At 44.5% G+C, this 12125-nt stretch overlaps 1 protein-coding gene across 7 annotated transcripts in view; it reads right to left on the bottom strand.

Annotated features, from left to right (window-relative positions):
* The window catches only part of Lrrc49 (leucine rich repeat containing 49), a 97475-nt gene that overhangs the window by 9482 nt on the left and 75868 nt on the right, over positions 1-12125 (bottom strand). For all 7 annotated transcript variants that reach the window (XM_021641543.2, XM_021641544.2, XM_021641545.2 and 4 more), the window contains 3 exons: positions 9413-9650; positions 6760-6945; positions 2201-2310 (listed from right to left, as the gene is read on the bottom strand). In XM_021641543.2, coding sequence (XP_021497218.1) covers positions 2201-2310; positions 6760-6945; positions 9413-9650 — 534 coding nt within the window. The remainder of the gene's footprint in view (positions 1-2200; positions 2311-6759; positions 6946-9412; positions 9651-12125) is intronic.

Here is a 12125-nt window from a genome sequence, read left to right on the forward strand (position 1 = left end):
TGACAGACACTGTCTCTGAAAGCAACTTTGAGGAGGAAAGGGTTTATTTGGCTTACTCATCCAGGTCACAATCTGAGTGATGTTTGGATATGACCTCAAAACAGGAACCTGGAAATAGGAACTGGGGAAGAATGCTGCTGAATGGCTTATTCTCTCGCTCAGCTAGCTTTCTATACAGCCCACTGGCTTGGTGCTACCTAAAGTGGGCGGGGCCCTCCCACATCAATCACCATCAAGATCCCCTCACAGACACGGCCACAGGCCAATCTGATCCAGGCAAGTCTTCAACTGAGGGTGGATCTTCCCAGGGGAGTATGCTGTAGCCAAACAACACTAAAGAACAGGACATACCCACTAGTTCCTCAAGGAGCTGCTAATCATTTTACAGCTGTCGGCAGTAGGTCTGCTCTACTAATGCGCATCCACTATTTTGTCACAAACACATGCTGTGATGGAAGTCCTTGGACACATACTTATCTTCATCTAAAATCATTTGTGGAAAGACATTCTGCTCAGTGAAACAGCTAAGTCAAAAGTTATGGCTACTACAAAGGTGTCAGGCATTACTATGTTGATAGGAGAGCATCACAGCGTCAGCCAGCATGGGCAATAGCACGTAGAACCCACCTTGTCCTGGGCTTGTTAAGGTTGTGGCTCTCCTCACTAATGTTTAAAATGTGCATGGCTATAGCTTTGAATGGGGTCAAACGGGCTCTTCTCGTTTTTATTTTTAAAGTTTAAAGTCTCCTTTACTTTATACTCTGGCAACTTCACTGTCTGGGTTTTGTTATTTTCCAGCTGCACCATGACAGGCTTAGCTGCCGATCTCAACGCTGCCTCTTCAGTGCTGGGCCTCCCTGGCTGGCCATGCCAAGCTAACTCTGTGCTCTCCCTGCCACCATGGCGCTGCATCCCCAGGCTCCTAACTCACTCGCTGTCTCATTGTTTTCCACCTGTAGAATGTTGATTGGAGACAATACTCAAGTGAGGACGGTGTTCAGATACACAGAGATTTTGAGTTTAAGGTGTGTTCGGCCTCTGCAAAGCCTCTACATCCCACATAAACTTGGATACTTTTTCCCAATGTGACTTTGAGAATGAGATTCTGGGAACAAAGTTTGAACTATATCTATTTGATAAATTGTTAAAATCCTTCATATTCGTTCTTATTTATATGAGTTATAAGGGACTCTTATTTTTAAGTCATTAAATCTTCTAAACACTATGCACCAATGTTTATTCCGAAGAGCACAATTTTCACTGACTTCTTTCTAAGCTATCACTTCATCCAATACCTCTTTAGTATTTTTGCCCCCAAGTAATTTTGCGTATGTAAGTGGGAAGGTGCCGAACTGTGTCTAAGTGTATGTGTAAGTGATGTGTGGTGTATGTGATGTGGTGCATGTGGTGTGGTGCATGCGTGTCCAGGTATATGTGTATATGTGTGAGTGTGCATGTGAGACGTGTAGGGTGTGTATGTCTCTGTTTGTCTGTCTGTGTCTGTGTCTATGCCCATGTGTGTAAAGGCCAGAGGTTGACATCTGGTTGTCTCCCTCAGTTGCTCTCTCACCCAACCTGGAGGTTGTCATTTAGACAGACTCACTGGTTGGCCTGTTCCTGTCCCTCAGTTCTGGGGCAGAGATGCACAGCCACACCCATCTTTTACACAGTTGCTGGGGATCCAAACTCGGGTCCTCATGTTTGTTGGGCAAGCACTTTACCCCGAGGATGTTTATCCTTCAGAACAGTTCTGTGGGTTGTAAATGAGATTTACATTGATCAATCAAATGCACTTCAGTAAAATTTGAATTCAGAACCAAACTGTCCTCTGTTTATAATTTTTTGTTTTTTAAAAAATAGATCTCTTTCCCCATATTCTAAACCTACTCCCCCCACAGTCATTCCTCCAAAAAGATCAAACAGGAGGCCTTTTCCCGTGTTCTCAAATGCACCTTGCCTCCACCTCCAGTGCTCTTGCTGTACCCGACATACCACATTTTAGTTATTTAATGCACATCTTTAGCTCTTAGACTACAACCACAGAACAGGACAGACTTTGTCTCTGTCATCTTTATTCATTCTAAGCTTGAGCAGGCCCAGCCACAAGAGAAGCCTGGGCACACTGTCTGCAGAATACACAAGAGGCAGAGTTAAGAGGCATTTCTAGCGCCACAGTAATCTATAAAAGCTCCAGTGTTACCTGGCATCACCCAGAATTGAAATCATGCGGTACTGAGGCAACTCGGAAGATGCTACGTGTGCTAGGATCCCAAAGAGCCTTTCAGCCATTATCATGTCATTTTGGGTCACCTGAGAAGAAAGAGTAGAGACAGGTCAAAATGACATTGCTTCTTCTCTCGATATAACAGACACAGTTCCAAAAATACAAGTCTAGACCAGGTATTTTCTTCTAGCCCAGGAAGGGACACATCCCCGGACTGTGGAAGAATCTGCACCAAGCCTTCATTTTCCCTGGAGTCTAATCACAGAGATGCTGCTCAGCCGTGACTCCTGGAGGCTGACTCAGGCTCAGGAGTTAGCTCTGATTCTCACGTCAGGTTGCCTAAAGACTGTGCTTGAGGCACCTTGAATTCATAAAGGATGGTTTTTCTTTTTGATCGTGTGTGTGTGTGTGTGTGTGTGTGTGTGTGTGTGTTGTGCATACATGTGTGTATGGTATGTATGTGTTTTTGCAGGTGTGTGTATGTGTTTGTAGGCATGTGCAGCACGCATGCATTTGTATATGTATGTTTGCTGGTATGCAGGAATGTGTGCATGTAGTTGAGTGTGTGTGTGGTTTGTGTGCATGTGTGTGTATGGTTGTTGGGGGGCACTTGTGGAGGCCCAGGGCTGATGTCAGCGATCTTCCATATTAGATTTTGAAGCAGGGTCCTGCTCAATCCCGGAGCATGCAGTCTCACTGGCCACCTTACTCCAGGGATCGCACCTATTCCTTCCAAGACTGGAGTTACAGGTGGATTCTGAGGAGCCAACGGCCAATCTTCTCACTTGTTTAGCGGCATTTAAACAGCTGAAGCGTTCCCCGTTCCCTTAAAGGCTATTTTTAAGGGAATTCTAGAGCTTCTTAACGTAGGATGGCTTAGGGAAAATGTCAATGGGGAGATTCATCTTCAGAAGGTGTGGTCATGACTTGGTCCTGTAGTGACAACTTTGTCCCTTGCTTGAGCGATGGGATGCTTAGCATAGTAGCAAAGACATCCCTGTGCATCCTAAATCCATAGTAACCTTTTCCCGATAGAGAACAGTACGTCCTAAGTATGTGCTCTGAAGGCTCATCCCTGGATAATCAGGGAAGTGCTGAGGCGGAATGCCGACACACGGATGCCACCCTAGCACTTGGGAGCTGGAGCAGGAATATGTCGGCCACGGCCAGCCGTGGGCCACACAGCGTGACCCTGTCCCCAACCAACCAACCAGCTAAAGGAAGACTTGGATTAATATCTGCTTCTATTTAATATAAAACAGGGATAAAATAACGCTTGATTTTGATATTGTATCCCTTCCAGTACTTCTCCTGTTTTGCTTTCCTGAGACATGGTATCACTTTGTAGCTCTGGCAGACCTGGAACGCGAGCCCTGCCCAGGCTGGCCCTGCGCCACCTCTGCCCCTCGAGTGCTGGATTGGAGCTGTGCGCCACTACTGCCCCTCCTAGTACATTTGACAGTTACAAATGCTCAATAAACTGTTGAGAAAAATTGCTGTTTGATTTTTTTAATTCTATTACATTGATACTGGAGAGATGAATTAAAAAATAATGCCAAACAGGGTGAGCTACATTTTTAATGCAGTTAGTTTACCTACATAGTAGAATTTGACTCACCAGCCAAGATCCAAATTATTCCCTCAGGAATATTGACAACATCTGGTCAGGGAAGGGTGCTACTGACATCTAGTGCACAGAGCCAGCGATGCTGCTGACTGTTTTATATGCACATGAGAATTGCTGCAGTGGCCATCTGCCCCAGCGGCAGCAGAGTAGAAGCTAAGAAAGCCCTTATCTTTGTGTAAGTCCTTCTGGAGTGTTAAGAAGCAGAGGGGCTTTCATGCATTTATTTATTTGGAGGGAGTGCATATGTGTGTTATGGTATATGTGTACTTGTGTATGTGTGCGCGTGTGTAGGAATGCTCACCAATGCATGCATGCACTTATAGAGGACAGAGGCTGCTGTCAAGTGTCTCCCGTGGCACTCTCTACCTGCTGCCTATGAGGCGGTCCTCCTTTGACCTGAGTCTTGCGGATACAGTAGACAGGCTGGCGAGCCCCTGGAAGCTACCTTTCTCTATCCTACCCAGCTCTAGGGTCACACATATGTGCTGCCAGCCTAGCTTTTACATGGGTGTGGAAGATCTACCCTGGTTCTCACACTTGTACAGCAGGCACTTTTCAGATGGAGCCATTTCTGCAGTGCCCCATGCCCTTGGGCCCCAGGAGACAGGGTCTCACAGCCAACCTTCTGTCTCAGCCCTCTGGTGTTGGAAAAGCAAGTATGTGTGTTTGTGACAATACATTACAGAAGAGTCTTCTGAGGAAACCCCATAGTTCACACCTGTAGTTAATTCACACCATATATACATCGGTCGTGTAGAGCTCTCTATCCTGGACCTTCAAGGTTAGGGCTGCTGCTCCTCAAAGCCTTCCTTTAGCTGACAGCAAGTTGCTGATCCAACACAGTCACCTAGTGGCCGGTACAGGACACTGCTCCATCTTCTTGGCACTCACCCTCAGTTCTACCTCTACTATGTTACAGAAAGGGAAGTATAAACATAGCGAATGATATAAAATGACAAGGCCATGTGTGAAGGCATTTCTTTCAGGTATTTTAATAGAATGTTGAATATCCCTGACACTGGCATTTTCTAAAAGTTAAACTAAAGTGTTGCATTGGTTCTGTTAATTCTCTGTACAATATGCTTTCTTATTTCAGCAGTTCTCTTAGTACAATCCCACATCTGAGGGAATTACTCTGTACAGCTAATCACACACCCAATTAGGCCAAAGAGGAAGAATCCTTCACTCAGTCCGAAGAACCTTTGTATTTCTAGTCCAGAATTACTTTGAAACCCTCCGTTAATTACTTGGCCTTACCAGAGCTACGAGCTCTGCCTGATGCAGAACTGAAGGGCACATGAGACTGAGTACAGACTCCTGACAACTAGATGGGAAACTTTATCCCAATGTTTTAGCCTTCCCTAGCACTTTAACTGAAGGCTGACACTACAGTCTTGGGCCTGCCATGGTTGCTGCATAGTATGGTCACTTTTGACCCTGACCCACAGATCTCCAGGCTGCCAGCACCATGTTGGATTTTTGTAATTTGCACCTAGAGGTAGCTGTGGTGTCGGAGTCGTAAAGCAGTATTACCCAGTGAAGCTGACTGCATAGTTCACCTTCTACGAGGGGACCTTCTGAACTTCAAGAGGCACCCAGAGACTAGCATCAGTTTAAAGAAGCTTCCTGTTGCAAGACTATTTAGCCTCAATCGTGATAAAAGCATAGTTTCCACTTTCCCCAAGTTAATATTTAAAGAGAACACAGTCTTTGAGTAGCTAGGAGATTAGCCTTATGACAAATTCAGGAAAAACTCCATCTAAAAATAGCTTTCCCGTAATAATGTTCCAGTTACTCGGCTCGGACCTGAGTTCTTCTACCTCATGCCACAGCAGCCATGGCCAGTTATGGATGGATCAGTGCAGACGTGTGCTTAGGCTTGTTCTCGCCACATTATTCCTTCCCTCCTTTAGGAGTGGACACGGGTGTGACGCCCATGTTCTCATGTGCCACAGTCTGCAGAGCACTTTAGAAAGGTTGCCTTACCTGCACAAGTCAGATTTTCTTAATGTCATTTTTTAAAAAAGTTTCTCTTCTCTGAATGCTTAAAAACAACACGTAGCTACTATTCACCAAGAAAAAAATCTGCTTAGTGCTTCACACCCTGTCCACATAGACGTGTGTGTGTGTGTGTGTGCGCATGCGCGTGTGCGCGTACACGCGTGTATGTTTGTGGGGGTATTGTTGTATGTGGATGTGCACAGGCATGGCCTCTATATGTTTTTTTTTTTCTTTCTAATATTTTGAATGCTGAGATTTTATTTTTAAGAAACAGTGTTTCTGCTCCCCTTACTTGGAGACTGAGCTGCCCATGGGCTACATCTGAGCAGGAGGTCTAGGTCTTCTGCATGCATTGTCCTTGGTTGGTGCATCAGTCTCTGCAGGACCCCTGGGCTGAGAATTTTTAGCTGTGTGGGGCTCCTGTCTCCTCCATATCCTTCTCACCCCTTCTTCTTCCATAACACGCCCCGTGCTCTGCCCAGCATTGGCTTCAATCGAGCCCCTGCTGGGTGGAGCTGGGCTGTCTCTGTCATCAACTACTTGGTTGACTGCTCTTCGATCACTTGACCCTGGAGATGCGGCCTTGCCAGGCCACAGAAGAGGAAGAGGATCCAGGCAGTTCTGATGAGACTTGACAAGCAATGGGCAGATGTCAGAGTTGAAGAACTCCCCTTTCAGTGGACTACAGGAAGGGAATAGGAAAGGAAGTGGGAGGGAGGATGGGACTAGGAGGAGTTGAGGGAGGGGACTTCAATAGGGATAGATAATGAATAAATTGTAAAACAATAAAATTGAAAAAAGAAGCAGTGTTTCTTAGCAGTTTTAACAGTTAGATCCCCACTGTGTGTGCTATCAGGGGCTCCATCAAGTGGGAGATCATTCTGCAGTCTGCTTTGCTTTTTCTTACCTCTGTTCCATTTATTTTCTGCATGCCGAAGTGGCTGAGCCTAAATAACACGTAGTACTTCCAGAGTGTGAAGCTGACCACTGGGTTTCCCTGAGGATCAATTGTCAACTGGTCAACCCGGCGGAGCTGTGCGAGGGCGTTGAACTGCTGCAGCATTACAAGGTTGGTCTCCTTAAACTTCAGGTGCTGCAACGACAAACCGCAGGCAAGTCTCTGCGCTGGCTCGGCTGCCTTACACACCGACGCTAACCACAGGCCCTTTCCCCCGGAACCCTGTAAGCTTTAGGCTTAGAAATAATGTTTTCAGTTACATTAAATCTAACGAATGCTCTATGCTCACTTAACTTCAATGTGCTCAATTCATCAGTCATTGATGGCAGCTCAAAACTCAGGAGTTTTGGGTGATTCCTTCTGCAAAGGACATCCTTATCTATCAGCAACCACGATTCCTTAACACTATGTAATAATTCAGAATCTTCCAAGCTTTGCAGATTCTACACATTCTATACTGACATTACTGTGTAAAGGAAAGACTGGAACATTCCAGAAATTTCTAAGTACAGGACTCACCCTGGTCCTGAAAACCAGCATTGCCAATAATACTGCAGCTTTCTGAAAACCATGCTGGTTACTTAAACTGGCCAAGGAGAATCAAACTACTAAAATAGAAATGCTAAAGCAAAATGGTCTATGTGCAAATTTGCATGTCCTTCCTAAATACCTGCCTCCACTACTACTTATCATCTTTCGGTTGATGAAGAAGACAGACATGTACCGTAAAGGGTAAATAGAGAAACACTGTAGGAAGAGCTCCCGAGGAAACAGTGTCAAGCCACTGTCCGCCAGTGCCTATCAGCCACCAGTGCAGTCTGCAAAAGCAGGGAGGCTGCCTTCCGCGCAGCACCGCAGTGTTCTCAGTGGTGCAGGAGCTGCCAGATCATGTAACAAACATACACATCCCAGCCACACCGGCTTCAAGGCTGAATGCACGCTATAGGGCTGTGTGGCCTTCTTTATAGATTGAGATTGATAATGTGCATTAAATTCCTTTGGTCTTTCTGCTTCTGGGATAGCTCACTCAGGATGATCTTTTCCAGTTCCCACCATTTATTTGCAAATTTCATGATTTCCTTGTTTTTTTATTGCTTAGTATCATTCCATTGTGTAGATGTACCACAATTTCTGTATCCATTCCTCAGTTGAGGGGCATCTGGGTTGTTGCCAGGTTCTGGCTATTACAAATAAAGCTGCTACCAACATGGTTGAACTAATGTCCTTATTATGTACTTGAGCCTCTTTTGGGTATATGCCTAGGAGTGGTATAGCTGGATCTTATCATGAAATTTGCAGGTAAATGGTGGGATCTGGAAAAGATCATCTGAGTGAGCTATCCCAGAAGTAGAAAGACACACACAGTATATACACACTCATATAGACATATAATATAGCATAAACCTACTAAAATCTGTACACCTAAAGAAACTAATCAAGAGGGAGGACTCTTGCTAACATGTTCAATTCTTCTCCAGAAAGGCAAAGAGGAAGGACATCAGAAGAAGGAGAAAAGAGGGAACAAGTCAGGAGCCTGCCACAGAGGACCTCTAAAAGGCTCTGCCCTGCAAACTATCAAAGCAGATGCTGAGATTTATGGCCAACCTTTGGGCAGAGTGCAGGGAATCTTATAAAAGAAGTGGGAAACAGTAAGATCTGGAGAGGACAGGAACTCCACAAGGAGAACAACAGAGCCAAAAAATTTGAGGGGTCTTTCCTGAGACTGATACTCCAACTGAGGACCATGCATGGAGATAACCTAGGACTCCTGCACAGATGTAGCCCATGGTAGTTCAGTGTCCAAGTGGGTTCCGTAGTAATAGGAACAGGGACTGTCTCTGACATGAACTGATTGGCCTGCTCTTTAATCACCACCCCCCGAGGGGGAAGCAGCGTTACCAGGCCACAGAGGAAGACAATGCAGCCACTCCTGATGAGATCTGATAGAATAATATCAGAAGGAAGGAAAAGAAGACCTTCCTTATCAGTGGACTTGGGGAGGGGCATACGTGCAGAGGGGTGAGAAAAGAAGGATTGGGACGGGAGGAGAGAGGGAACCACAGGGGGGATACAAAGTGAATAAAGTGTAATTAATAAAGAATTTAAAAAAAAAGAAAGTAAAAAAAAAGAAATAATTGGGTTTTTATAAGGCTTTCCCGTGTATCTTTAGTTTTGCTTAACACACTAACTAATCCCACTCTTCTTCATCCACTGTCCTCATTCTTAATCTTTTTAATGCCAATATCCCAATCTTCTTTAATTTCAAACGCATTATACTATCTATCCTATTTTATATTCAGTTGTGTCTTAGTTACATTTGTTGCTGTGATAAGACACAATGACCAAGGTCACTTATGAAAAAATAAAACATTTAAATTGCAAAAAAAAATTCCTTTGGTCTTTTCTATTTCATAAAGGACTGTTTTTAGAGACATAATTTCTAATATTAACACAAACCTGCAAGGCCATTTATGGAACTAATTTAAATTCCAGCACCACAAAATCAACACAAAGTAAACTGCAGAAACCAAAGCTGAAGTAGGCTTTGGCTTGAACACACATGAAGGACAATTCAAATATACTTCCAAAGGAAAGTGCTTACCAGAGAATTTGGAAACTTCATCTTCAGTTTGGGAAGCACTTGGACAATTTCATCAAACTCGATGAATGTGAATGAGACGGTGGTGACCATGCCGGCTGTTTGCACACTCCAGTTCCGATCCAGGCATTCCAGCGCCCCTGAGCCGTACAGCGAGAGAGTGTCCCCCTCGACCTCCACCAGGTGTGTGTCTGTGACTGACAGGCCTTGCAAGCCGCTGCTGAGCCCTGGATCTAGGGACCTGCAAAAGTCTCTGTGTGAGTCTCGAGCAGCACAGGAAGAGGCAGGCCAGGACGGCGTGCGGAAGTGTTCCACAGCTTTATGCTCACCACTTCCCTTCCATAGTTAACCCAGAGCATCCTACACTGATCTTTATCCGATTTAAGAAAGTAGATTGCAAAGTAGCAGGCTTAGGATGTCCATTTCCTAATCACTGTTGCTGAGCCTCCGCCCCTGCCTCTTCCCAGCTCACCTCGCTCCTGCTGCTCCCCTTCCTCCCTCAGAGACTCCCTCTTGCCTTCATGTCACATGTGTACTCAGACGAAATTATTAGACTATCTGAAAGGTTAACATCCCATCATGTATCTTAGCTGAGTATTGGAAAATTTATAGAAACCACCTCCAAGTCCAAATTCCTCATCATATTAATGAAATATAATTTCATATACTTTAAACATGTCATTGAGATATTTATATATCAATATAAATACATTTTCCTGATTTATAAAGCTATCTAGCTAGAAAAATACATTTAACAATATATTTCCAAAGAATCATAAAATATTATTTATAAAATACAATATAAAATGTTTGTAAAGTAGATAACTTTAAGCTAGTTTCTATCTTAGTTACCAAGTTAAGTAAACAATGCTGACTCTACTTTTGAATGGTCAGATGCCTTAAAAACCGTGAGAGTATTGTTCAGTTGTAATCAATACGAATCAACCAGGTCTTCCTGCTGAAACTGAAACAAGAGTGATAAAAACCAATTATGCTACGCATGCTGTCGAACTGGATACTCTACTGATAGGCCGGTTCTGTTGTTCCCAGGTGGGAGCCGTGCTGCCTATGAGACCCAACCTGAATGGCAAGCAGAGAGCCAACGAAGCCCCTTGACCCAATTCAGAATCTCTGCTTTTTAAACAGAAGAATAACATATCATTCTGCTCCAGCTCAAAACCTGGGCAGCACTTGCCTCTCGCTCTGTGGCTTCCCACTGTGCTCTGCTGCTCCCAGTACAGCTAGCTGGGACTTGCACACTCGTCCAGGGCTTCATGACTCAGACGAATTACAATTCTATGTTGGCAAGTTTGTTTCCTCTTCTACATAGTGAGCTCATAAAGCTAGAAGACCATATGTTTTCACATCTGGAGACTCTCAGGTCCACTAACGGGCTTTCACAGTGTACAAATTAAGAAGGATCTTCAGTGAGTTCAAATGCTGATGTCGGATGGTAAGTCTGACCAACTATTATCCCATTGGCTTATTGGATGTATTCCAGAGGTGCCAGTGAACTGTTAACACATCTGTCTATTCATTAAGAAGTTAGCTAACGGCATTTGTGTTCTCAAAGTGAATGTGCAGCTCAGAAACTATACAGTTATTTCACATCCTAACTTCTATCAAAGGCTTACGACAACACTGATCCAACACCTATAAGTAGCAGGGCAGATGAGCCTTAGACGGTCTCAGAAGGCCAAAGCTGATCACAGCACAGAATGCAAACTTTTTCCATCTACCGTGCTTTGAAAAACAGAGCGAGGCAGGCAGAGCGGCACGGTTGCCGTTGACAGGGTAGAGGCCAGCGGTCAGCGCTCGCTCGCTGCAACCCTGCTCACTGGCCGCGGTCCCTCCCAAGCATCTGCTGAGTGGACCACAGCAGTATCAGCAATGTCCAGCTCAGTAAATATTGCTTGGATCAATAAACTGAGGAGACTTTGGGGGCAATCTGTTAAATCTTCAAAGAATGTTCCAACCATAGCTATGGTTTGGGCAAACAGGCAGAATGAGTGACATGGACACAGGAGCAGAGTTCACAAGGCTGGCCACGTGACACAGACATGCAGTGAAAGACAGTGAAAGGAAATAATGCCAATTGATGTGGGATGCCTTATAGACACCACAGATGGGAAACATTTAGTTTTAATGCCAACATAGTGGAGAATTAGCTAAATACCAAAATGACGGGTAAGCCCACTGGGCAGCCATCTTATTCCATATCAGATATTTAGGAGTGGCTTTTTTTTCTGCTCTGTGATTAAAAGATTAACATAAATTCTAAAGTAAAAAGTATTATCATAAGGTGACTATATTATGCACATTTTTGGAATGCAAACTGCTGGGAAAAGGAGCAAAAAAGTAAATAAGCCTACAGGTAGGATGCCATAACACTATCAGAAAGCAGAGCCAAAAGGAGTCCCAGCTGCTGCAGACCTCATACAATGAGACAAATGGGTGCTGGGCTGTAGAGATCAGAAACAGAAGAGCTGCTAGCCAGGTCATGGGAGGATGAGCCAGCTCATGAAGAGGCTGCTGTGGTCAGCCTCAAACTCGGGCCACTGCTTATTAATTTGCTTCTCTAACAGCACGTTTGGTTTCCATAAAAACGGCGCAGAAAGCTTTAAACAATGTTTATATGTGGGAGAGTATCCTTCCTGGTTTCCTTGTGTGAGTAGTCAACACGTTCATATCTTTAGACATGCGCATATTAGCTCAT

This window comes from Meriones unguiculatus, chromosome 1 (assembly GCF_030254825.1).
Source record: "Meriones unguiculatus strain TT.TT164.6M chromosome 1, Bangor_MerUng_6.1, whole genome shotgun sequence".
In the NCBI taxonomy this organism is placed as follows: Eukaryota; Metazoa; Chordata; class Mammalia; order Rodentia; family Muridae; genus Meriones; species Meriones unguiculatus.